General features: G+C 38.5%; 5 protein-coding genes across 8 annotated transcripts in view; 3 read left to right on the top strand and 2 right to left on the bottom strand.

Moving 5' to 3' along the window:
- Nucleotides 1-265: 265 nt before the first annotated feature.
- mcur1 (mitochondrial calcium uniporter regulator 1) lies at nucleotides 266-5,589 on the top strand. The gene is made up of 9 exons (XM_084938962.1): nucleotides 266-675; nucleotides 1,644-1,739; nucleotides 1,843-1,946; nucleotides 3,504-3,605; nucleotides 3,808-3,849; nucleotides 3,998-4,069; nucleotides 4,302-4,355; nucleotides 4,481-4,595; nucleotides 4,704-5,589. The coding sequence occupies exons 1-9, from the start codon at nucleotides 423-425 to the stop codon at nucleotides 4,757-4,759; spliced, it is 894 nt and encodes a 297-aa protein (XP_084795088.1). The 5' UTR covers nucleotides 266-422; the 3' UTR covers nucleotides 4,760-5,589.
- A 262-nt stretch (nucleotides 5,590-5,851) lies between these two features.
- On the top strand, nucleotides 5,852-9,162 carry dph2 (diphthamide biosynthesis 2). Of its 2 annotated transcripts, XM_084938961.1 has the most exons (7): nucleotides 5,852-5,969; nucleotides 6,230-6,386; nucleotides 6,581-6,693; nucleotides 7,034-7,254; nucleotides 7,393-8,082; nucleotides 8,597-8,779; nucleotides 8,904-9,162. In XM_084938961.1, the coding sequence occupies exons 2-7, from the start codon at nucleotides 6,237-6,239 to the stop codon at nucleotides 9,029-9,031; spliced, it is 1,485 nt and encodes a 494-aa protein (XP_084795087.1). In that variant the 5' UTR covers nucleotides 5,852-5,969; nucleotides 6,230-6,236; the 3' UTR covers nucleotides 9,032-9,162. The 2 variants fall into 2 exon arrangements, with proteins under 2 accessions (XP_084795087.1, XP_084795086.1); XM_084938960.1 differs by having other exon boundaries at nucleotides 5,852-6,386.
- ncf2 (neutrophil cytosolic factor 2) lies at nucleotides 9,134-14,102 on the bottom strand. 2 transcript variants are annotated; one of them, XM_084938958.1, is made up of 15 exons: nucleotides 13,839-14,086; nucleotides 13,551-13,633; nucleotides 13,300-13,408; nucleotides 13,025-13,159; nucleotides 12,717-12,824; nucleotides 12,485-12,544; nucleotides 12,322-12,365; nucleotides 11,458-11,599; nucleotides 11,230-11,295; nucleotides 11,004-11,058; nucleotides 10,858-10,901; nucleotides 10,620-10,768; nucleotides 10,428-10,539; nucleotides 10,151-10,247; nucleotides 9,134-10,059 (listed from the first exon to the last, which is right to left on the bottom strand). In XM_084938958.1, the coding sequence occupies exons 1-15, from the start codon at nucleotides 14,010-14,012 to the stop codon at nucleotides 9,968-9,970; spliced, it is 1,470 nt and encodes a 489-aa protein (XP_084795084.1). In that variant the 5' UTR covers nucleotides 14,013-14,086; the 3' UTR covers nucleotides 9,134-9,967. The 2 variants fall into 2 exon arrangements, with proteins under 2 accessions (XP_084795084.1, XP_084795083.1); XM_084938957.1 differs by having other exon boundaries at nucleotides 9,134-10,247; nucleotides 13,839-14,102.
- A 672-nt stretch (nucleotides 14,103-14,774) lies between these two features.
- On the top strand, nucleotides 14,775-22,682 carry garem1 (GRB2 associated regulator of MAPK1 subtype 1). 2 transcript variants are annotated; one of them, XM_084938955.1, is made up of 6 exons: nucleotides 14,775-15,162; nucleotides 17,023-17,163; nucleotides 17,461-17,591; nucleotides 17,797-18,984; nucleotides 19,266-19,420; nucleotides 19,552-22,682. In XM_084938955.1, exons 1-6 carry the CDS (start codon nucleotides 15,042-15,044, stop codon nucleotides 20,408-20,410), a joined length of 2,595 nt encoding a protein of 864 aa, XP_084795081.1. In that variant the 5' UTR covers nucleotides 14,775-15,041; the 3' UTR covers nucleotides 20,411-22,682. The 2 variants fall into 2 exon arrangements, with proteins under 2 accessions (XP_084795081.1, XP_084795080.1); XM_084938954.1 differs by having other exon boundaries at nucleotides 19,549-22,682.
- Nucleotides 22,683-24,443: 1,761 nt separating this feature from the next.
- prkdc (protein kinase, DNA-activated, catalytic subunit) overlaps nucleotides 24,444-25,549 on the bottom strand; it is a 31,300-nt gene continuing 30,194 nt past the window's right edge. Inside the window, exons 85-86 of the mRNA XM_084938953.1 lie at nucleotides 25,111-25,250; nucleotides 24,444-24,853 (exon numbers count right to left, since the gene is read on the bottom strand). Coding sequence (XP_084795079.1) covers nucleotides 24,649-24,853; nucleotides 25,111-25,250 — 345 coding nt within the window. The 3' untranslated portion in view covers nucleotides 24,444-24,648. The remainder of the gene's footprint in view (nucleotides 24,854-25,110; nucleotides 25,251-25,549) is intronic.

Here is a 25,549-nt window from a genome sequence, read left to right as displayed (position 1 = left end):
ATATAGATAGGAGCAGATTCTCAGTCCAGTAAATCAAATCTGAAAGGTTCAAATATGAATCATCAAATATACAGTTTTCTTTCTTAAATAGTACAATAGGAGCTTTATATTCATTCTGATGTATTATTACTTATTAATTTATATTTTTCGGGTACTATACTGGTACTAATTGTATAGAAAATACCCATTATGACTTAGCACCTAATCAATTATGACAAAAGAGGTGTTTTATTTTGAAAGGCGTGACCGGTAGTTTGACGATTCTTTGTCAGTTTCAATTGTAGTCCGGAGAACAGTAGGTGAAAGGGTCGATGCAGGCGTGACTGTGAAAATTTATCATCTGAGGCGCTTCACAGACGGAAGTACAGCCTTGGTAAAGAAAAAACAAAACTCGCTGTTAGTGGGACACACTCTCCTTGACAATGGTGCTTAAACAGTGCCAGTCTCGACTTAAACTTTTTAACTTTAACCACCCAGAAAAGTGGTATGATCCTCAAGACAGAGCTAGCATTTTTGTGCCTGCAGCGACATCGATTTTCGTCAGAGCCTCAGCGTGTTCTCAGTGTAACCTCACTCCGTCATTTAGCAAGTTTGAGAAGACACCGCTGAGATGGAGACGAGCTCCTGGAGTGAACATTACGCATTTGTCTGCTGCGACATGGATGTCCGTGAGAGGTAACAAACAGCGCTTACGCTTACAGTATCAAACAGTCTTTAACTGCATGTTTGCCACTTTAAACGTCGCCACGACCCATAAAAATGGCAGTTTTTAGCTGTGATGAGCTAATTTACATAAAGTGCACAAGTGAACTGGAGCTTCGTTTCTTCCAAAGACCGCAATCATACGTCCTTCAAAACCCTCTCACGCGAGACTTTAAATGACTACAGGTACTGTGATTTTGTCATGGTAACTGAGTTACTGTAGCCCATGTGCATGTCAAAATAAAAGTCAACTTGTGGACTGTGATGGTGCTAAACTTTGGTTACCTCCATAATAATTAATTAGTTCGCAGGTGTCTGCAAATCGCATACATCTATATTTTATTCACAGAAAACACTGAAAACATATCAGATGTTTAAACCGAGATGTTTCAATATTTAATGGAAAATATTAGCTCATTTTATGGCAGCAACACATCTAAAAAAAACATGGGATAGTTCCCTGTTCCCTGTGGGACTTGATGATGGAGGGTGAGTAATCCCCCCTCCCTGTCACTCCTTTCTGGACGCTGCTGTCTGTCCCTTGGATGTGGGTGCTTGATGATTTTGCACCATGTGGCCACTGTGGTCACTGACCTGCTGCCTTGGGGGTGGTAGACAAGGGTGGCTTGGACATCTTCTGCATCTGGGGCTCTGCCAGGTGCTGGGTGGTTCTTGGGCACCATCATTATCAAGTACATTTACATAAGACACATATAATCACTTGCATTCTGTTTTTATTTACATTTTACACAGCATCCTAAATTTTTTGGAAATTGGTTTTGTGTGTGTGTGTGTGTGTGATTTCAAATGGAACGGTTCATTTCAGATAATAAATAGACTGAAAAAATCAAAAGCTACATACAGCAACCTAAACAAGATGTTAATAATTCCAGTGTTGAGGTCATTCTAAAATGCTGTGTTTCTTAAAACCTCTGTCAAAGCTTTCCAGTATGATCTAAAACCAGACGTACCAAAGGCTGAAGGCCAGAAGCTGTTCTTTGATACGCATGCAGTGGTGCGACTCCTTGAGGAAAATGGTTAGTTGTTCGATTAAAAAAGCTACAGCATTATATTTCTTTTAAAATAGTAGGCTGCATTGATTTCATTTATAATAACATTTTTTTTTTCTCTTATGAACAGGTTTCACTACATCTCAGTCTGAAGGCATGGTCAGCGTACTGGTGAAGATGACAAACTCTAACATGGATGTCATTTACAGTGACATGATAACCAAAGTGCAGCAGGTGAGACAGCAGTACAATAATGTGCACTGTGTGCAGGCGTTGGTTGTGTTTCCTCTGTGTGTTCACTCACAAGCCTTTGTCTCTGGTCCCGTAAAGGTCAGTGAACCAGGATCGCTGGGTTGGTCATTGTACTATGAAAACACTGTGACCTGTGTAGTTAAATACAAACAGTGCTCGTGTTCCTAGAAACCTTTGATGTTGGTGTCCGTGATGAGTTACTTTTGAAAATTCATGGCACTGGAATGTCTGATGAGAATAAGGACGATCTGTGATACAGCTCTCCGTGATCACTCTTACTGGCTCTTTTAACAATGTTAAGACTGATAGTGATATGAGAATATCTTTTTTTTCTTAATGTTAAAATTTACATCTTATTATAAAATATTGCTCAAAACCCCCCTTTTCTAGCAATAATACAATATAATATAATATAATATAATATAATATAATATAATATAATATTCCACTTCTTATTAAGTTGGTATTAATGTTAAAAAAATTCCATAATCCATATATCGCTGGGATTTCCAAGTGGCAGCCACCATGACATCGCTTGTACATGATTAATAGTTCTTCCTGGACTTCATATCTAAAGGCCTTAGAGTGAGTTGACTGTGAGGCTGGACACTAAGGTAAGAGAAAAGGACTGGTATCATTTGGCTAAGCAGAGAGGTTAAGCTGAAAAGGATGTGCAGCAGGATGGAAGATGGAAGGAGTACTTTGAGAGCTGATGGAAGAAGAAAATGAAAGAGAGGGGAGGATGGATCAGGAAGTGGAGAAGGTTTAGTACGGTGGGTGAAGTTATGAAGATGATGAAGATTGGAGAAGTGGTAGGTCCAGATGACAAACCTGTGGAAATATGGAAATGTCTAGTAAAAGATGGCGGTGGACTTTATATCAAGGTTGTTTCACAATTTTGGAGAATGAAAGGGTCACGTGTTGAGCTCTACTAACTACAGAAGGATAGAGTTATTGATCCATACCATGAAGATATGGGAACGAGTTGTTGTAGGTATGTTAGGAAGAATAATAATTTGTTTGTGTTTTCCACTTGCACTGCAGCACTGCTTCATGCTGAGAAAGAGCACTACAGGTGTGATGTTTGCTTTGTTTTGATGGAGAAGTATAGAGGAGGAGGAGTTGCACTTTTTTTTGTGGATCTAGAGAAAGCATATGAGGACAAAAATAAGAGCTAAGTCTTGTTATAATTTAATATTTTACATCTTCTGGTATCCACCCATTTATCTCCACTAATTAAGGATTTCTATAGGTTAAACCACTCTTTGCTGTATGTGAATGCTTTGCTCTCCCAGAGCCTTGGTAAAGGCTATAAAGTGAAAGATCAAGGCTATCATATACTTCACATTACCATCTATGCATCACAGCATTACAGTGGTTTGATATCGGTGTGTTAATTAAATCCCCACCACATGCTGTGCCTGTCAAAGCCACAGCGGCAATAACTTTTCTAAAAGCTCTGAATTTAGTGTGTTCCACTCGCACTACAGTACTTTATTTTTATCGTGAACCCTCTAACGTTTTGTGCGATCTTGGCAGGAGATCATGTTGCAGCGTGTGATGTCTCAAATAGCCGCTGTAAAGAAGGACATGGTGATCCTTGAGAAGAGCGAGTTCTCTACTCTGCTGGCAGAAAATGAGGTAAATGTCTTTTTCCGGAGTTGTTTTAAGAAGAAAAATAATTTGTTCGATAAAGATCACTTACTGCAGTGACAGTGTATCACGTTTGACTTGATCGTTTCGTCTGTCAGTAGTAGAAACAGGAATGACTGCACAGTGTGTTTGTGCCAGTGATTTCCTTCCACTTAATCTGACTGTGTCAGTGTTTTACTCTTTCTCCCAGAAACTCAAGGTCCAGTTGCTTCAGCTCAAGGTCCAACTAGCTGTAAGTGATTACTGTGAATGTATTAACCTTCATGAATAGCATTTTCCCATTCCTTGATAGTATTTGATTTATCTTAACTTGGTTGAAATCTCCATTTAGAAAAATGTTTTGACTTTCTTTTGTGTGTCTCTTTTTTACAACGTTGCAGGATGAAATGAAAAAAGTGCAGTCAGACAATATGTTGGATATGAATTTGGAGAAAAGCCAAGTGAAAGAATTGGTACGTGTTCGAGGAGATCAGTTCAATTATTGTTTGGAAAAAAATGACTGAATTTAAAACTACACGACTTTATTGTTCCCACATGAAGTTCTGCCTATAATTATGTTTGCATTTTATGCCATGGTGTCACAGTTACACAAACATTGCCTGCATTTATTTTTACATGTGCAAAGGAGCGTTGTACCAATGTCGTATCACAAAAGGTGTCATGAAATCACATTTGTATTTTCAGAGAGCAGAGCATGAGAAGAAACTTCTAGAAACACGAACTGAGATTATGGAAATGGTTTGTATACATGCATTTAGTTTATAGCACACTGCATTCAGTCACTTGTTTCTATTCTCCATTAAAGGTTTTTAATGCTTGCTTTTAATTTATAATGGGTCTTTATCGCCTTGCCTTTTTTACAGACTGCAGAACAGGAGCGCTATTTGACTCAGACAAACATGAAAATAGACACAGAAGTGGCTGGTTTGAAAACCATGTTGGAGTCTCATAAACTGGATACTATAAAATACCTTGCAGGTACACGTGCATGTTAAATATGGGTTGTAGTTACACTTTCTATCTTTTATTTTCTTACAGATACAGCTGGTACAAATAATTGCATGTGATATTTTTTTTCTCTTGCAGGTTCAGTGTTTACATGCCTCACTGTGGTCTTGGGTTTCTATCGTGTTTGGATGTAATCAGGACTTTGATCATTGACTTTGATAATACTTGAATTGTCACTGCATCCTCTGAATGTGCTATGATTTGTTATTTCCCGGGCAGTGGTGATCTTTTTTACAAGTAGAACTTATGGAAGGACCAGCTCCTTCACCGATCACTCGTGGAAGTTATTTGATAAATACATTCATTCATCAAAAATTTCTACCGCACCACCCAGACAGTTTTTTAATTAAATTTTTATTGTCTTGTTTTATGGCTTCTGGAACCAAGTTGACAATTCACTTAGTAATTTTTTGTAATGTGTAATTACTGAAATTATGTATATATGTATCTGTATATGTGTATATGCCAGTCTTTAAATACTGGAGCAGCGGTCCCCAACCTTTTTTGCGCCACGGACGGGTTTATGCCCGACAATATTTTCACGGACCGGCCTTTAAGGTGTCGCGGATAAATACAACAAAATAAAACTAGTACCGGTACCGAAAAAAAAGAAGATTTATTCATAACACACGTGAAAAGACCCAGGAAAACCGAGTTAACGATAAAAACAATAACAAAATAACGCTGAAAACCGATAAAAACCTTGAAAACTATACATTTCACACCTGAGCCTCAACTCTCGCGGCCCGGTACCAAACGACTCACGGACCGGTACCGGTCCGAGGCCCGGGGGTTGGGGACCGCTGTACTGGAGAGAACATAATATTAATACTGAGGCACAAAGATTTCTGTACTTTTTTTTTTTTTTTTTTTTGTCGTTTTCAGAAATATGTGAAAGATTCTGGGACAAATATTATGTGTTATTTAAATAAAATGTATTATCAATAAATGTAAGATTGATCTAGCTGTTGTCTGTGAGGTTTGTGCTTTTAGTAGAGGTGGGCAGTGAAGTGAAGGAAGCTTGAGCTGCTTTCCTTTCCATTTTCAAAATCTATCAATACTCCTTGAGCATTACAATAATGGGAAACCTATATGTCTGCAACTCAGTCATCTAGAATTGGGAGTTGTAGGAGTGATAGCAGAGAGATTTTTGATGAGGTTGTGAATACCAGACGAGCGAAACAGAAAAAGTATTTTCTTAATCGTGCCAGGCGAAGTTTATTTTGAAAAACATTTGACCCGGAAGTAATTTCTTCAGCAGAAGGGATGGAGTATCATATTGACACGTGTGTAGCTGTAAAGTGAACATTTATAAGTCCACAAGTAACTCCATGACTCTGAGTTGTGAGTATACGTTGTGTAGCCCTACAAATACACAACCTGACAGATTAGAAACAGCACTTAGTTTGTTTAGAGGCTCCGCGGACACCTATAGGGAATCTAGCTTCAGCTAAGCTAGCAGACAGCTAAACTACATTTTCCACACTATGTGCTGTTTTTCAGTGTTATGACTTTCGTTAACGTCTGTCAGATTTTCATTTAAAATAACTGGGTTGCTGAATCCAGTTTACTGTGTTTCTACACGCATTTCTACGGGTTCACAGCACAGACATGGCTGATGCGTTTAGCAGCAGCTCAGAAACTGTAATTCAGCGTGTGGTGGGAGTTGCAGTGAAGACGAGCACACCTGCGGATGACCTGGAAAAGTTTTATCAGATTAAGAAAACCTGCGACTTCATCAGTGAGCATCAGTTTGAAAACGTAAGGAGGAGCAACATTTTACTTTCTTAGATGTCACTCACATTTGTTTACAAAAGCATTTATGGCCTAGTAGCCAAATATTCTTAATCTTTGTCTTGTTTTAATTAAAAGCAACTGCAGTTTAAAAATATAAAACAGTGCCTAATTTATACTTTATTTATTAATTATTATTACATTGGTTGCCGTGTGTGCAGGTAGCTCTGCAGTTTCCTGATGAGCTGTTGGTGGATTCAGTTGCAGTGGCAGAAGAGATCCAGAGAAACACTAATGCCAAGTCATACATTTTGGGTGATACATCCTATGGAAGGTAACACAGTAGATTTAAGAAATCATTGCTGTAATGCACTCATGCAACACTGTTTTTTTTTTTTTTATGGTTTTGAGTCATCAAGTAAAGTTGGGTTTTAAAATTGGTGGCAGGTTACATTCACTGATATTTTTGACAAAAACTTGTCAACATCTCCAGACCTGTCAGACTTTGAATTCAAAATCTCAGCTCTGTTTTTCAGTACATGAGAATATTTACTGGGAGTTTTATTTTGATATAAAAGAAGCATTCAGTGCTATATAAAACAGTGTGCAAGGAAATTCCTCATCTAGTAAGGGTGTTAACTTATTTAACACTTTTGTTGAACTCTCATGTGCAGTTGCTGTGTGGATGAGGTCGCTGCAGAACACGTTGGCGCTGACTGCATTGTGCACTATGGCAGTGCTTGCCTTAGCCCATCCAGAAGGCTGCCCTTGTTATACATCTTTGAGCAAAGAGCAGTGGATGTGGAGAAGTGTGCCTCCTCCTTCAGAGAACTCTACCCTGACAGACACAGTCACATAATCATCCTCTATGATGTCAACTATGCTCATGCCATTAGTAAGTTCGCAGTCACCTTGAAAAGTTTGTGTGATCCTTCGAATTAGTATGTCTCAACACAGATTTTTGTGTTTCGATCAGTCCCATCTGTCCACAGATATTTACCAGTATACATTTTTATTTTTTTTCCTCCCTCAGATGGTCTTTTGGCTCTACTGTCACCAGAGTATCCAAACCTTGTTGCATCTGAAATTGTTGTTGAAGGGGAGCAGTGTTACAGTCATGGGCAGATTAAAAGACAAGATGATGACGCCCATCTCTCTGACCAAGACGATGGCCAGGTCATCTATCAGTTTGGACGTCAGTTCACCTTGAAAAGCAGTTTAAGCATCACGGACTGCAGTATGTTTTATGTGGGCCAGGAGGGAGCGACCCTGCGAAACTTCATGATGACTTGGAATCGGTGCTCGTTTTGCTCTTTTGACCCTGTGACAGCGAAGGGGCAGGTCGAGTCTATAAGCATCAGCCGCGCTCTGATGAAGAGATACTATGCTATAGAAAGGGCCAAGGATGCCAATGTGGTCGGCATCCTGGTTGGGACTCTGGGGGTTGCCGATTACCTCTCTATCATTGAGCAGCTGAAAGAGACCATCAAGAGAGCTGGCAAGAAGAGCTACATGTTTGCCATGGGGAAGCTGAACGTACCCAAACTGGCAAACTTTCTTGAAATTGACATCTTTGTTTTAATTGCATGTCCAGAGAGCTCACTTTTGGACTCAAGGGGGTTTTTAAAACCTGTGGTGACGCCGTTTGAGATGGAGGTGGCCTGCAACAGGAAGAGGGAATGGTCAGAGGAATATGTCACAGACTTCCGACATCTCCTGCCAGGTGCGATTGGGAGTTTTTCACATCAGCTTTTCTTAAATGAACTCTCTTAAAGTTCTGTTTGAATGTTAAGGATGTTAATGGTGTTGGCTATATGGCTTCGTAGTGTAGTGGTTTACGTGTTCTCCAAACAAGCAAAAGAGCCCAGGTTTAATCTAGAGAGTAGACGCAAATCTGCAAAATCAAACATGTGGCGCTGCCTGCTGAGGTGACTCCTTGTTTAAAAAAAAAAGAAAAAGCAGAAAGTACCTTATGTACTGTTGGTTATATACACTGCATTTTGGATTCATTTCAGATTCATTTAAAAGGGGACTATGGGATGTTAAAAGTGTAAAATTGGTGAATATTACTGTAATAATATGGTTGAAAGTACCAACTGAGGAATTCAGAAACAGTTTCCAAAAGGAATTTTTCTATCCATTACCCTTGAGGAAATGTTTCTATACGTCTGTTATCAGTAGTGTAATGTAGTTTCATTTTGCCACGTCTAACCTTTTTCTTCCCAAACTTGCTGTAGGTGGACAGAGTCACGTACCTTTGGCTGATCAGCAGGACGAGGAGGATGAAAGTGACGTTTCATTAATCACTGGTGCTCTGCGAAGCCACAATCTCCTGAGCAGTGAGCCTACAAAGCCGGCCTATGGGTCCTCTGTGGTCTTGAGGAACCAGACGCTGACCGTAGCAAACACAAACTCAGCTGGTATGACAGTGTGCTCCACCTAATCAACATGCATGAATTCCTATACAAAAGTAGACACTTATGAATATCTTGTATTACACTACAAGTGTTTATTTATTCGTTTTATTTATTTATTTTTTTCCAGCATCTTTTCTTGCAGGTCGAAGCTGGATCGGTTTAGAGCAGAAGCTGGGAGAGACACCTGTGGTGAAAGCAGTAGAGGGCAGGAGAGGCATAGCTATAGCCTACGAGGAGGAAGGAACATTGTCATGATCATTTTTACCAATAATCCACAATGTCTTTGGTAAATTAATAAATAACCTATCAATGTACCAAATGTATAGCATATAAGCTGTATTTACTGGAAGAAGAAAGTGATTATTAAATGTTTTTTATTAACATCAGTACCAGGCGGTGGTAGTTTTAATACTGCATTACTTAAATTATAGGAATCTGTGATTCAGTGATTACAGTATTATGACATCATAACCAGACCAAAGGTTGTTACTCAGAACCAGGAAATGACTGAAATGTATTTTGAACTCTGAGTCTTAGAAAAAAATAGCCCAAGTGTCAGATGACCACTCATCTTAAATTATTCACGCAACTTGGATGAAATTGGCCTTGTATGAAATGGAAATGTATTAAGTATAAAAATGTACTTTTCAAATCTTATGACCTCTACACTGACCCTGGGTTTGAGCTTTATAGCAGCAGGAAATCTGTAACACTGCAAAGAAAAGAAAACAATTTGCTGAACGTATTAAAATATCCCACAGTTCACATTTTTCATTTTCTTTAGCAAAATAAGTAAAATGCGTATAACCTTTGCATTTCATGTGTTTATTTGCTTTACATTGTTAAATAAGAGAGTTGTGCAAAAGTGTGGAGCCACCCCTCATTTCTGTATTTTACTAGGAAAATGAAGAATTATTGCTCAAGACCCCTTTAAGAAATTACAAGAAAGTCTGGCTCCTTAGAAAAAATAAGGGGTGTCTTAAGACTTTTGCACAACATTGTACACATAATGTTCTGGAGAATTAATTAATGTAACATTTTAAGCATTTATAATCAGCTATTGTAATCATCATATTTGGACTTGGTATATCAAAAGAAGTGGCACATTTTATCACCAAAGCAGACAACTTTTGAAAAATTGTTAATCAGTGTTTTCAGCTTTTATAACAGATTAGCAAACCTGGCCATAAATCACTGGCCATTTGCAGGAACTTCTTCCACAAAGGATGCAGGGAATATACCAGTATTCCCGTTACACTGCCCTTCCAACCAGTCTTGGTTAACTGAAGATGAACAAATTGTGAATTAGAATCATATATTCCATCAAATTGTAGAGTTTCTGTATGTTTGACGTATAAAAGAATGAAGCCTCACTTTTAGAGAGCAGTTTGATTATATCCCCTTGCTGAAAATTCAGATCCTCTGGATTTGATGACTCGTAGGAGTGAAGTGCCACCAGGTGAATCTCCTCCTGAAATCCCCAAAGAGCCACAATGGTTATCAGTGTAGACGGAAATTATAACAGGAGTGCAAAAACAAAAAGATACTAAAAGTACGTCAGTATCGCTAATACTGGGAATATTTTACTTACTTATTGCTGTTGTTACTATAACAACAGCAATAACATGGCAATAGATGGTTGCTCTCTTACCTCCTTGGTGTTACACCACAAAGTGACACGCCCACCACTGGCACGGCTCCACAGCTTCTCCATTTCTGTGTTGGCACTGATTACACTTTGTTCACTTGCCTCAGAGGTTAAACTAAACCCAGTAAAGGTATTCAGTTGTAAGTACAAATAATGCATACCAAACATTCTTGTTTTCTTAATTATGCGCTCTACCTCAAGGTGATTGCAGAAGAAGGAAGATTCAGTTTCCTGCCGATTTTCTCAATCAGCATCGTGTAGGGTGACCCACACGGGACTGAGACGACAAAGTTGAAATTGAAATGCACTTTGACGATACATGAATTGTCTGTGGACTGTTTCTCCTGGAAATGATGAGAGGAAATAAAAGAACTTAAAATAACAGCCAGAATTAAACATCTCAGTACTTCTCATTTTCTTTGCGTTGGCATACCTGTCGCTGACGATTTCCACTAGTGACTTCATTTGGAGTGAGACCTTACATAAAGAAAATATGGAAAATTTGATTTTTCACATAAGGCTCAGATATCATTTGAAAATCCTCATTTAATTTTTGTATCCTGTACCAGAAAAGCCAACCTTGTATCCTTTCAGGTCTGGTGGGTGGCTGTCGGCTTGGAGGTGGAGTTATTCCCTGTTTATAGTTGTTCCCATTCAAAATAAAGTAAAGTCTGTGTTATTTTAAAAACTTAGAAAGAATGAAAGGAACGCTTGGAAAGGAAACTACAATGTTTTAAGCGTTGACATTACCAGAGTCATTGATTATGACACCAACAATTGAGAATAATGACAAATAAATGCTTACCTTGTTTTTGTTAGAAGCTAAGGAGATTTCCAAACGTTCCAGATAGTTGTAAGGAACAAGCCCCCTCTGTGAAAGACATCACAGCCATGTATACTCTCAGCAGACACCAGCAATGCATTAATTGTGTGATAAAAGTACATGATATGAATGCTGGCTTTAGTGCATAAAAACAACACAGTGTACTGGTGTTAAAATTTGTACAATAAGTGGCAGATGTGGAGATCTTACTCTTTCATTGAAGACCACATTTGCCCAGTTGTCAGCACCCTTCTGCAACACAAACACAATATTGCCCGGCACTACAGCCAGCTCATCACTGGTCTCAGGAATAAACTCAAAGAGCACAGTGTGCGGTTCTCCTTCCAACACCCTGTAAACACAAGAAATGTCCACATGGCATCAAGAGTGAATCCTCCCTTAGTTTTGCTGCAATAGGTGTAGGCTGCTGGGGGATTCCCATGATGCATTGAGTATTTCTTCTTCTCACTAACTATGTGTTAATGCACCTCTCTGCACTGAATCATACTTGTTATGAATCTCTGTCTCTCTTCCACATCACGTCTTTTATCCTGTCTTCCTTCTCTCACCCCAACCCTCCCTGAGCCTGGTTCTGCCGCAGGTTTCTTTCAGTTAAAAGAGAGTTTTTCCTTCCCACTGTCGCCAGAGTGCTTGTTCATAGGGGGTCATATGATTGTTGGGTTTTTCTCTGTATGTATTGTTGTAGGGTTTACCTTACAATATAAAGCACATTGAGGCGACTGTTGTTGTGTAAAACTGAATTGAATTGAAGTGAAATTGAAGAGACGTAAGACACAAAGGTTAAAGTTGGCACTATTCTGTGTAACGGTACATTTCTATTTTCAGGTTTTAATTATTAAACCTACACTCTGAGTCCCATGTTTCTCTTTGTGGAAAGCACAGTTTCATAGATATGTCTCATGCTTTCCCCCATTTTGTATTTGTACGTTGTAAACATGTATAGTGGCGAATCCACATATCACAAAAACTTGCCACCTACAACATCATTAAATACTAAAATCATTTCTGTTTAAAGAGTTTCAAATCGGCATGGATCCAAAGTGACTATCATACCTCAGAACCTCAGGCTCTTTTGGACGAGTCGGACCATCTTGCACCTATCAAATAAAAAAAAAACACAGTCCATCACAGACATGGCAACACACAGGGGTATGTAAAGGTTCAGTCTATCATCAAACTGTAAAGTTTTTATAGCCAATAAAAGCCAGCGTGTCACCTGAGGCTGCAATGGGGCAAATCCAGAGAACTCATCTTGAGGAACAACAGAGGCAACGACCTGATGATAACGGGGGGGGGGGGGAAAGTGGCTTATAGATATCACTCAACAATAATTTCTCGTCTATATATATATTTATATATGTGTGTGTGTGTGTGTGTGTAGAGATGCTGACTTTTGATAACTTTATAATCACACTAGATTAGATAAAACAGGCTGGATAATGGGTCACCTTTGCTTTGCCCAGGTAGTCTTTCTTCTCCAGCTCTGCAACATAGTGCTTATTTGGTTTAAACATCTCTTTTGATTGGAACTCGACCAGTTTGAAAAGTTTCTGTTTCTGTTGGTGAAATTTCAGTGTGAGTGACACTTAAAGTCATGTGCATATCATTATCCTGTCACCTGATTTAAAGCAAAATTAGAATAAACCATATCAGCTTATTAAATATAGGTTAATGGAATGAAGAAACTACTACATTTGATATCATAAATATAATCACATTTAAATGGGTTGACAAAAGTGATTGTATCACAACTCACTAGGATTGATTGCAGAGCTTTGTCGATGATATTAAACCTGGCCTCTGTCTTGTAGTTAAGAGCCTTCATGAGGTGTTCCTGGGCCTTTTCCCAGTTACCCAGCTGAGCTTCAACCAGGGCCATATTGTGGAGAACCTGTGGAGACATTGTTAAGCTTGCGTCCTTGGCCAGGAAAAAAAGAATGCTAAGTTGTATTATGAATGAACAGCTCATAACATCAAATGAATTATTTAGGTGTAATGTTCAGGATTAATAATAGAATCAAGAATACTCACATCACAAGCATATAGTATGTATCTGAGACCAAGCGCTTTGTAATCTATCAGCTGGTTGCCCCTGAGTGTTTTAAAGGTTTTCTGGAAGTCCGCTAAACTCTCCTCATACCTTTACGTAGAGACAATAAAGTTAAAACATTTGCATATGATATACTATTAAGCATTTTTAAATCACAACATTAAACATAAAAAAAAATGGTCCTTTTTTTAAAAAAAGAAAAAAAGAAAGAAAAAAGACAGGTGTGTCTTGCCTCTTCTTTTTGTAAAAAGTGATTCCTCTTTGAAAGAAGGCAATGGCCAAATGTTCATCCTTGCGTATGCTGCAATCAAACGCCTGAGAAACAGAAAGAAACTGTCACTTCCTCTAGAAAACATGGTAAGGTCTACTTCTCCTTTCTCAGTGACTTGCGCTTTCAGGCAGCATATCGGAGAATTGTATTTCAGCAACTATCAAAAGAGTTTCTTGTTTGGACTAATTTGCTGATACGACAGCTGTTAATATTTGTGTGTTTATGCTTCAGCCTGCAGATCAGACATACCTTTTCAGCAGCATCAAAGTCTTGGTTAAGAAGATGGAGACAGCCAATGTCAAAATAAATTTTGGAGTTTGGTTCTTGAATAGCCAAGAAAATCTCAAGTGCTTTGGAGAAATCTTGTCTGTTGACGCAAGTTACCGCCTCATCCCACTGGCGCAGAGTGTCCACAAAAGACATGTTGGCAGGTTTGGAGTACACTGAGCTATAGACCACAGTAAGGAAGTTCCTCTGATTTGTACCATTGAGAAGAGGAAGTGTGATGAAAGTCATTGTTGGTGTATATAAATAACACATTACCACCAGGTCTTAAAGCTAAAGGGTTGTCCCCTTTTTCCCAATGCGATGTTACATGACAATTCATTATTTGTGTTTGGTGTTTAAATAAAGCTAATCTGATTTTGTTATACTTTCCCATCACCAGATATGTCATACGTGTGATGTTTAGCCATAGATTTCCAGGAATGTTGACAGACAGGGTGTAGGGAATGTGATTGCACAAGAACAACTTAATGATGTGTCATTAAACAAGGATAAGATAAGAAGAAAGACTGAAAGTAATAGGGTTATATATTTATTTGTTTATTTATTTATTGAATCACGATTTGCAGCACCAGGTAAAAACACTTTGAAACAGGCAGTTGGTATTCTTTTTGTTGTCTTTTAGTTATCAGAAACAACTACAACTTCCGGCTTAAAGTTTTTAAAAACGATAGTGACCTACTAGTACAAGCTTTGCACTCTAGCACAGCTTTATTAATTCACTTGTATTGTAAATGAAATCAGTTGTATTGATGGGTTTTCTTCTGTTGTTTACCAAAGTATGTATTCTTTACCTTCAGAAGAAAACTATTCCAGCTTCCTTGCTTTGTGGTTGGTTCTCTACCGCCTAAGCCCACCTACGCTGGCTCTCTCCACCAATCACAGCAGAGCGACTTGCGCGCTGCCTCCCTCCGGCTGATCCAAACTAGCGCTGGCCCCATCGGTAGTTAATCAAACATGGCTCTGCTACATTATCAGACAACGACTCTTTATGATACGTAGGCAAATTTAAAGGAAAAAATGCGAAGATTATTAAGAAACACGCCATGCGTGATGTGACACCGCGGACGGAGAGTCGCTACATTATTTAGTGCGTTAGCTTAGTGTAGCCTTTTGTGACCGTGTTTACACGTAGCTAGCTCTTGTTGGCTAATGTAAGCTAGCAAAATGGACCTTGGATCAATGTTGTACAACAATTTAAAAGAAGTTACATGGAGTACTACGTCCTTACCATTAGATCAACTCGTCAGTAATTATAAGTTGCCTCAAATTGTCAAGCTGGATAACGGCAAGTAACTTTACCTTTTCACGCCATCAGCGCAGCGCTTGTTAGCTGCTAGCTAGCAGCAAAGGCAAACTTAAGCTGTAACAAATCTTTGCGATTGAGTCTAGCAGTGTGACTTACCGTTTCTCAACAGCGTGATCTAGTTTACATTACAAAATAAGCGTTTTCTTATTCTCTCTTTTCTTTTGGTTTATTTTTGGTAATACCTTTGCATCCGTTGTGCACATCTCACCTTTTTTGGTATTAAACGTGTAAACCCTATAGTCATCATTATAATGAAGTTATTTCAGGTTTAGTAAAAATTGTATTGCAACGACTGATGAGTTGTACCACATACTGTCTAGCTCCACCATTGGAAAGCCAATTTTTTTAAATATACATGTATTGTTGCAGGCTGAGTCACAATGCCAATCTTATAACTAAATCGTAACCTAGTTGCTCTGTTTAAGCTGAGAAGCATCATTGTCTTCATTTTGGTTACAAAAAGACAAGTATTTATTTATTTGTTTTTAAGAATTAAGACATGATAATGTTATGGTGCTGTGCAAAAGTATTTAGCCACCACTAATTTCTTCATAATTTGCTTAGAAGTTGCCAGATTTGCATTTTTTGAAGTGGTCTTGAGCAATAATTATCCAGGTTTTCTGAAGGTTTTTCAAAGTTTTTCTAGTTCTTGTATCTGACCATTTTCTTCAAGGACAAAAAAGTACCTAATTTAAAGGGATCATTTAAAGGGACCAGCCAGTGTTGTGTATACACTCCGATTCCCATTTATTTTGTTGAGTCCACAAAAAATACCAAATTAACCAAGAACCTGACTGAAAATCAGTAGCATCAGGTCTGATGGAGCAGTGAATGCAATTTAGAAATGTTTGGTTCAGAGCATTGTGACTATGTACAGAGAAAGTCAGGAGTGACTACAGCCACCTGTTAAATAGGGTGGAGGCTGAACTGCAGCAACTGGTGTAAAGAAATTACAAGAAAGCTGCCTTAGAGTTTAGGCCGTGTTAAAGAACAAAGGTGGTCAAATAAAATATTGACTTTCAATTTTGTTAGAGTTGTACAAACTCTGCACTTGCCTTATAGCCTGTATTTCCATGTATGTTTGCACATATTGCAGCCATTTCCCATTTTCCTACTAAAATAAAGAAATGAGTGGGGGCACAAGACTTTTGCACAGTACTGTTACTATCCCTCTAACTAAACTCTTTGTTAATGCAATCCTGGGTCTGAACGTGTATCTTTATCAGAATCAGAATACTTAAATAATACTGATTCTGATACAGTCCTGGGTCTGAAAGTGCATCTTTAAAACTATGTTACCCTCAGTTATGCCCAAAAATAAACATGCTGACTGTGCCCTGCACTTTGCTATTGTGTATCATTAATAATTTGAATAATTTTCTCCATCTTCCTGACACATGCCTGGCCTTTTCTGGAGAACTAAAGTGGTGTATTGTACTTTGAATGATAGAGCATGCTTTTTAGAGAGGTATGGATTAGGCCATTAGTCATTGACTAATGGCCTAATCCATAGTGACTTTAAATGTGCTTGGTAATCCAATGCCTCAGTTTGAATGGAGCAGACTGTATGGCTAAAGAGTGGTATGAAGACAGTGGTGTTTCTCAAAGTGATATTTAATAGAATGGCCTGTTCTCTGAGTTATTAAGGTTCAATAGTTCTCTCATGACCCACATCCAAGACACCACCTGGTAAAAACATATATAAACATTTTTTGTTTAAGATGTTTTGTTGCTGGATGGTTCAGTGCTTACTTTGCGGTTAATTTAAAGTTGTAATTATGCAAATTATGCTGTTTTCTGCTCTGTAAATAGTGTTGTTGTTTTTTTTACTTTCTGTAGGTCAGCTGGTTGAAGGGCTCAGAGACAATGACTACCTCTTGATTCATTCCTGTCGTCAGTGGACGACTATTACTGCTCACAGTCTGGAGGAGGGACATTATGTCATTGGGCCCAAAATAGAGATCCCAGTTCACTATGAAGGTGAGATGCAGCCACAGTCTATGCTTATTTAGTTTGTCTTGTAAATGGTAAATGGACTAGTTCTTATAAAGCGCATTTCTACTCTATCCGAGCATTGAAAGTGCTTTACAGTATTTATATGTTGCGCATTGTCAGATATCAAATATGATATTTGATGATGCATCTTTGCCCAAACTGAAGAATTATTCACTAAAATATATAAGGCAAAATAAATTATGTGATTTTATAGTTGTAAGTCTGTGTTGATGCAAAACACGTGCAAAACACCATTGACGTGTCTTTTCCATCTTTTCGTAGGTCAGTTCAAGCTGCTCGAGCAGGACAGAGATGTCAAAGAGCCTGTGCAGTACTACAACAGCGTGGAGGAAGTGGCCAAAGCTTTCCCTGAAAGGGTATATGTCATGGAGGAAATCATGTTCAATGTTAAGGTACATTTAATCCATCTATTTTTATGTGACATTTATGAATATAATATAATATAATAATATATAGCTATAATTCTAAACGCTTCCACCAAGAGTATTTCATAACTTTAGATTTCCAGTTAAAGTTTAAAATTTTCCAAGTTAAGGTTGGTAAAATAGATTCATTTCATTGCGTATATCGAAATTCATGTATGTAATGTTTTCATAGATGGCTTCAGGGGAATGCAATGAAGACACAGAGGTTTACAACATAACACTAAACACTGGTGATGAACTGACGTTAATGGGCCAAGCTGAGATCCTTTATGCCAAAAGCTTCAAAGAAAAATCAAGATTCAACACCATTTTTAAGAAGATTGGAAAGCTGAACTCCATCAGTAAGATCGGTCGAGGCAAGATGCCTTGCTTGATTTGCATGAACCATCGCACCAATGAGAGCATCAGCCTGCCGTTCCAGTGCAAAGGCAGGTTCAGTACCTGCAGTCCACTTGAGCTTCAGATGCAAGACGGGGAGCACAACATCAGGAACATCGTGGAGAAAACCCGTCTCCCGGTCAATGTGACAGTACCCAGCACCCCACCCCGCAACCAGTATGACCTCCACCTCATTAGGGAGGGTCATCGGTACAAATTGGTCAACATTCAGACGAAAACAGTGGTTGTGTGCTGCATTCTGCGAAGCAATAAAATTATCCCTATCCATTTTCCGTTTCATACAGCCATGCCACGATTTATTGTTCCAGAAGAATTGCTGCAAGGAGAGTTGTGGTTAGATACTATGGTGCATCGCTGGTTTGCATTCTGCCAGGAGCAGTTTGATATCGATGACTATTCTCGTGCTGTCCGGGACGTACGAACAGACTGGAATGAAGATGGCAAAAGCCCCCAAAAAAGCAGTGGCAATGGTAGTTGTAGCAGTGGAGGAAGCGGGAGTTCAAGCGGCTGTCCCAATCATATGCAAATTCCCAGCTCTTTGACTTACGCCCGAGATGAACTCACCCAGTCCTTCCACCGACTGTCTGTGTGTGTGTATGGCAGCAACCTGCACGGTAACAGTGAGGTCAACTTGCAGGGTTGTATGCCATGCGGAGATTGGGCTCTTATGCCTTCTGATAGTCATCCTTCAGAAGAGAATGAACACTTTTTCCCAGAGCTGTTGGACTGCACAAACCCACAACCAACCCTCAACAAGCTGGATGTTCCCTATGAGGAGCTGTGGTTGGATCACTTGAGAAATCAGATTCCAAAACCCTCTCAAAGCGAAGGAATCAGAGGCCTCAACAGTGACTGTGCCACAACAGCTGCACTGACAAACCCAGTCACTTGTCCTCTGGGAGCCATAACCAGCTCTGATGTGCCTCTTACTCCTCCACCAGTCCCACCAAAGTCTGAAGCTGTGAGTATAATCTATTGTACTTTAGAGTTTTCGGTCTTAGGATTGGAGTGTTAGTTGATTTGATGGCGTCCGTGCTCACAACAAATGTATTTTAATACTACAGCAAAAGCCAGCATGAGTAGCTACTATGCAGTAAATTAATAAATAAAACTACTTGAAAACAACAAGTTTGATTGGCTGTTGCAGATAAAAAGCTGAACCTAAGGGTTCTTTGAAGAATGACTGTAATGTAAGAACATAAGCTTTAGTTACTGTTTCAACACAAACTCTTTTCATCCTAGGTGAAGGAAGAATGTCGTCTTTTGAATGCGCCACCAATCCCACCACGAGGCCTGAAACAGATACCATCAGTGCCTGTCCTTTTGAAGCCACGGCAGCAAGAAACTCGGTCTCCAAGTCCAACCCTCTCCTATTATTCTTCTGGTCTCCACAACATGTAAGAATTTAAATTTTCACCCACATTCTCAAAACAAATGCTGTAAGATATCAAGTTTTGTACCTTTCTATGTTTACATGTATGAGGCTATTCTTATGCTATAAATTAATCTACTATTTTTCCATTAGCAGTGGAACATGTGAGCTAGAAGGAACTGACCCACAAGAGCAAAGCCATGTGTGCTACCCTTGCAGCTGGGCTAATTCCATCAGCACTGAACCGAAGGCTGTTTCGCCATGTAGTAGCTTGCCGTTAGATGGAGTTTTATCGCGGTTGTCTTGGCCAAATCATTTCAGTGGAGGGGATTCGCATTGCATGGACGAGTTTCTGCCTACAACCTGTCGAAGTTACTACAGCTACCCCAGAAAGAGAACCCCAAGCACTCCAAAAACCTGTACAACCAGCCTTGTTGACTTTGATGGCCGAGAGTATGCACACCGCAGTAAGGACTTTAACTTGCCGAAAGCATCTCTGAGTCCTTTCTGTAACAAATCTTCAAGCTGCAATTCAGAAATGTACAGTGACAAGCTCATAGATGCATCTAACACTAAGCAGAGCCTCTCCTGCCCGATCTTGCCACCAAGAACACCAAAATCAAATGCCATAAAGAAGTGCACAGATGTGCTGTCAGAGTCAGTCTGTGACAGTAAGCCGGAAACTTTATATTCCTCACTTGCTCAACATGAGCAGGGAACAAAAGAGATACACTCCATCTCTAACACTCCAACTGTTAACTGTCCATCCTTGTCTCACACTACACAGTGGCAGCCACCATCGAGCTTGGCTGGCCTTTCAATTGAAGAGGTCTCCAAATGTCTGAAATTTATCGGCCTGCCAGATGACATTGTTTCTCTTTTCGTGTCAGAAAAAATTGATGGGAATCTACTCCTGCAGCTCACCGAGGAGATTTTGTCTGAGGACTTCAAGCTAAGCAAACTGCAGGTGAAGAAACTCATGCAGTTCATAAATGGGTGGAGACCCAAGATATAACAGTATGTAACTTAAAAACTCCTGTAAAGCTGAGAACATCATGCCTTCAGTATGTATGCTATGCACATCAAGCCACAAAGAGTTTCTTTTTGTATAGTATGAACTTATTTCCTTGTTACTACATGGTGGGGAAGACAAGTGGGTAATACCCACTTAAAGTCTATGACTCCTATTTGCTAACTGAATGGAATCATTTGGCACTTTCACAAAGACATTTACATGTCAACTGCTTACTTTTACACCCACGACCTATTCATGTCATTACACAGATACTAATTTAAGCCAGGGAATTGAAAGAAATCCACATAATCGTTTTAATGTGAGAGCTATATGAAGACAATATTGTCTTTTGTTAAAGGAGAGTGTCACAGAATTTTGCTGCGAATAGCTAAATGTTTAAAAGAGCACAAACTAGAAAATATTTGAAATATATATATATAGTAGAGCCAACTGCCAATAATTAAAGAAAACCCAGTTTGGTATCAGGTGACAGGAGGATGGTTAACTGTCTAACTTTGGAAAATTAATTATTGCATGTAGTCAATGCGACAGGGTTTTGTTTTCCCTCAGAATTTGCATCCCTTTAATATAACTGTGCTAATAACAGTTAGCTACGCTAAGTCATTATCTGCAGTAGGGTTTAAAGGTGACACTTCCTATGCAAGAGCTCTTTTTTGTGTGTGCCTGAAGTTAAACACTGCTTATTGTAACCTAAAATGTCTCAGCTAAATGTCACTTTGGGTTATTTAAGCCTGAAAAGAAATTGGTTATATCTAACCAAATTCTGTCCTTTCTTTTAAACTCACATGGAGATAACCAAAAGCGCCAACAGATCTTGGCGTCCAATATAAATGAAAAATTAAATGCATCATGCACTTTGGTAGATTTCAGATTAAATATAGCAGTTAAGGTCATTAAATATAATTGATGAGATTGTTTATGTAGAGAATGAATGCACTACATTTTTTTTAATTGCAAGGGTACTCATTTGTTTCCACTGTATGTATTGGTAAGTGTTACCTACAATACTTGCGAGACAGAAGTAATAGTTTTTTGCGCCTTAACCCAGAGACCTTAAACCATTTGATATTTTGACGTAACATTTTCTTTTTGTCAGAGAGTATACACTAACAACTGGAGTTTCTCCAGACCACGGAAGCATGTAGGCTAAACTTGAAAATGATAAACTACAATGAAATATTTGTTTGTATTGGTAACTTTTTTTAAAAATACCCTTGATTCAGAATTGAGTTATTTATGCAGTAATTTAACATAATGCAAAATATGCAGGAGAGTTATTGTCAGACCATTCTTATGGCTGACACATGAAGGTGCCTCAGCAGTCACAGCCTTTGTACAACTCGGGTCTGGTCTGTTGGCCAATAGCTGTTGTTTTGTTTTCCCCCCACCCAACAGTTTTTTTTTCTCTTTTTTACAGTGGGGTGTTACATATTTTACTTGATATTTTTTTATTTTGTATGTAGGTGCAAATTAAGTATAAATTTTTTATTGAAATGATTACTAATGTTGAGATTATTTTTTATTGAGAAAAAGCTTATGTTCAAATTTCTTTTTTGTTTTTTTTAATTCTGTAAAATGTGGGTTCTACTCGGGTTTCTAACTTCCATGCAGTAAAATAACACTCGGTCACGGGGGGGAAAATACCTACGAATCTCTTTCGCACTCCATGGACACTGACCAAAAGATAATGTTAATAAGCTGTATTTCCTTTTAAGTTAGTCTCAGTATCGCTGTTTTTATGGAGAATGATTTCTGTCCCTGGAAACTTATTACATAGCATAATGTCTTATGCAATAGCCATGGCACTCCAAAGTGACCACGGAAAGGAAATGCAAAGCAGTGGAGTATTATAGGGTATTATTAAGCGTATTGAAAATGCCACAGTGTTCATTTATAAAAAATGCATGCCAAAGAAATAATTCCAAACCGTTAGCCAATTTAACTTGAAGAATTCTGCAATTATTCAATGAACTGTGAAAACACTCCAACATCTAGCCCTGTCCGACTAATCCAACGTTGTGAAGCACTCGGAACCAAAGCTCATTCTGCGTTGGTAACACACTCAGCTCTGGATCACTGCCTACATGAACTGTTGCAATTTTTTGTACAAAAAGAAGGTAAATAACTGTGACACTGGGTTTGACATCATTACTTACAAGTTGAGTTCTGAACATTTGTTTTTCATTTTAACTCTTGTTTTCCCTGTTTCCCCTTTTGCATTGTATCATCTATTAAACATGGATTAACTGGTGCTCGTCTTTTTCTTCTTGGTCAAGTAACAGTAGTAGGCTTCATAGTAGTAACGAGCATGACCATTTTACTACTGATCACAAAGTTTGAGTGATTAACGCAATCTATATGATATACAGCAAGAGCTTTATGTGTAAGTCAGTCTTCATTCATTGATAATTCACAAAATAATTATTTTAAGGCGTGCCTGCCTGTCCAGGGAAACATGTGTCTATGCTGTGACATGGAGAAACATGAGTTTCATCAATTCCCCAGAATATTGTGACATATGGTGGTTTCACCACTTGGCTCCATGTCTGTTTATGTTAAAGTTCTGCGAGTCACTGTACTTGTTGGAGCGCATTGTAAATGCTATCTGACAAAGAAAATTACTTGAAATATATTTATAAAAATATAACTTTACTTTGCAACATTTCCTGCTAATAAGAAGGCCAAAGTCAGAGCAGAGGCTAAAAGGACAGGGAGACATTCGAGGATTTAAAATTTGAATTTCATACTTCATAAAATTACAGCTTGTTCCAGTTCAATTCATCAACATTTGATCAACAGTTTAGAAGAGTAGCCATCTGAAATTTACCACCTTGGGTCATTTTCCCCCAAAATTCACGTCAGAATTCATTTTAGTCGTCTCTGGATTCAGTGAATAACTTCCAGTTAGAAAACTCACCTGGTTTATTTATTTCTAACATTATTTTGCTCTTTCTCATTTCTCCGGCAAAATTTGAGATGACTGTAAAGAATTAATAGAGACAATAAGTAACTGATTAACTGGTTATTTTTAGTAATCGATATTGAGTGTATGTTATCTGCATCTTTTATAGAATAGCAAATTGAATACAGGCGCATGTCAAATGCTGCAAAAAGGAAGTGAGACAGCAAATTGCATCAGGTGTTCAGCACCTTTATCAACAGTTTGCTGTTTCGTTACTGCTGTCTTGCACTTTCCGGTTGTACATTAAGCAGGCTGACATGCCACAGATCAAAGGTTTCCTAAGTTCTGCTTTTTATCAACATGTGATTTAGGCTTACATATTCTAAACCACATACTTTTAAAGCTTTGATTAAATTTGAATGTCTTTAAGTGTCATTTATTGAAAATACTTTGCACAAGCCTTATCCATATAAACGATTTCAATAGAGGTTATGAAAGAGCAGACATGCCTGTTTTCTTCAGTTGCTGGTGCACTGTGCAGCATCCGGTTTTTAAAATAAGTGTACATAAATGCAGATTTTAAAGGGTTTGCCTATTTTTCATGTAATTATGTGTCTACTGTTACCAACATGTTTTATTACCTCACTCTAAAGAAACACACTTGGTCAAATTTGGCAAGCTCGACTTTTAAAACAACTGCATATGAACAATGACTAGGCCTGTGATGCCAACTTGTGCTTATTTGTTGCATTTTAGGCATTGTTAGCCGTTCCTGCCATTTGCTGCCTCCTTCCTGACTCCACCAGGTTTTGTATGGAGCATTTGTCTTGATGTCAACACAGCAACTTGTTTAAAAAATGGCTAATGCTCTAAGGAAACTAATTTGATTGGACTGGTACTTGACTGGTATTAGTTACCATTAGTAACTAATGGGTGATCATCAGTTATCCCGTTCAACTGTCAAGTCTCTAATCTGATTAATTCCTGTTCTTAATAGGAAAGTTTTCTGATTACCTGCCCTGTGCAACTGAATTATAACTACATGGCTGAATTCATAACAAAATATTACTATATAAATGCCGTAGTGTATAGTTATAGATTAGTTACAGATTTCACACTTTTCACAGAATTTTATTTCTTCCTTTTGTTCCAAACGTCATACAATTTTGCCAAGCAAATTGGCAAAAAAAGAACAAGACACATATAAAGGTTTTCCACAACTGCATTAGAGAACATATTTGACATCAAAGGATTCTTTCAGGCCCTAAAATTCATTTGCATACAGTTTCTAAACGTGTGATTTATTTTGAATGACTCAAATCCACGGTTCCCAGCCCACCCAAACTCTGCGAAGCACATTTGGATCCATGGCCTGGTCTAGCAGACAGTCCACCTGATTCTCCACTGACAGGCCTTCGGCTGGAAGTCTAGCACGAATGTTGTGCTCCTTAGTGCCCAGAGCCACCGACTGCATCCCCGGGAAGGCACCATCCTTCTCAAAACCCAGCTTCAGCTCCTCACTGACAAAATAAACCCAAAACATCAAGTCAAAAACAAGACAAGCTGGAGAATAACAAAACAGTGACTGAATTGTATTATAAAGGTTTCTGATTTCAGATATGACCCCTAATATGAATCAACACACTCAGTAAAATGTTACCATTAGTTGAGTACTGGGACTTTCCATCATTATGGATGTCAAAAACAGAGGGTTGTACTAGCATAGAACGTTAATTAAATCCTATTAGACGTTTCATAATATGATTTGATGATCTACCTGGTTATAGCAGCTGGATTAGCTCCATCCAGTTTTCTCTTGGCAAAGTTAACCTTCTGCAAGGGATACCAGTTGATTTCTTTGGTGTTCACAGTCTCTGTCCATGTGCCTCCTTTCCTCAGTTGTTTCATCTCAAAGTTCTGCATGATAACAATAACACAACTTTTTTGTACTGTAATTTGAAAAACAGATTAAAAGTCTTTAATGTGCAACAGCAAGCAACATGTTATTGGGGGAAATTAAATTAATTAAATTTCACAAACAAAAACTGTAAAACAACAATAGACTATACAATGGCCAAGAGCCACAAATGAAAACAGAACATGCCACATGTTGTATATAATACAATCTTGATCCGTATCCAAAATTCAGCATGTGCTGTCTGCGGAGTCGAGGGGTGATGATTTGAACTTGCTTTGGATACAACACAGGACTTGGG

Source organism: Perissodus microlepis, chromosome 9, assembly GCF_051167445.1.
Source record: "Perissodus microlepis isolate ML-2025 ecotype Zambia chromosome 9, ASM5116744v1, whole genome shotgun sequence".
NCBI lineage: Eukaryota > Metazoa > Chordata > Actinopteri > Cichliformes > Cichlidae > Perissodus > Perissodus microlepis.
The sequence above is the reverse complement of the archived record's forward strand: the minus strand, read 5'-3'. Positions and strand labels throughout refer to the sequence as shown.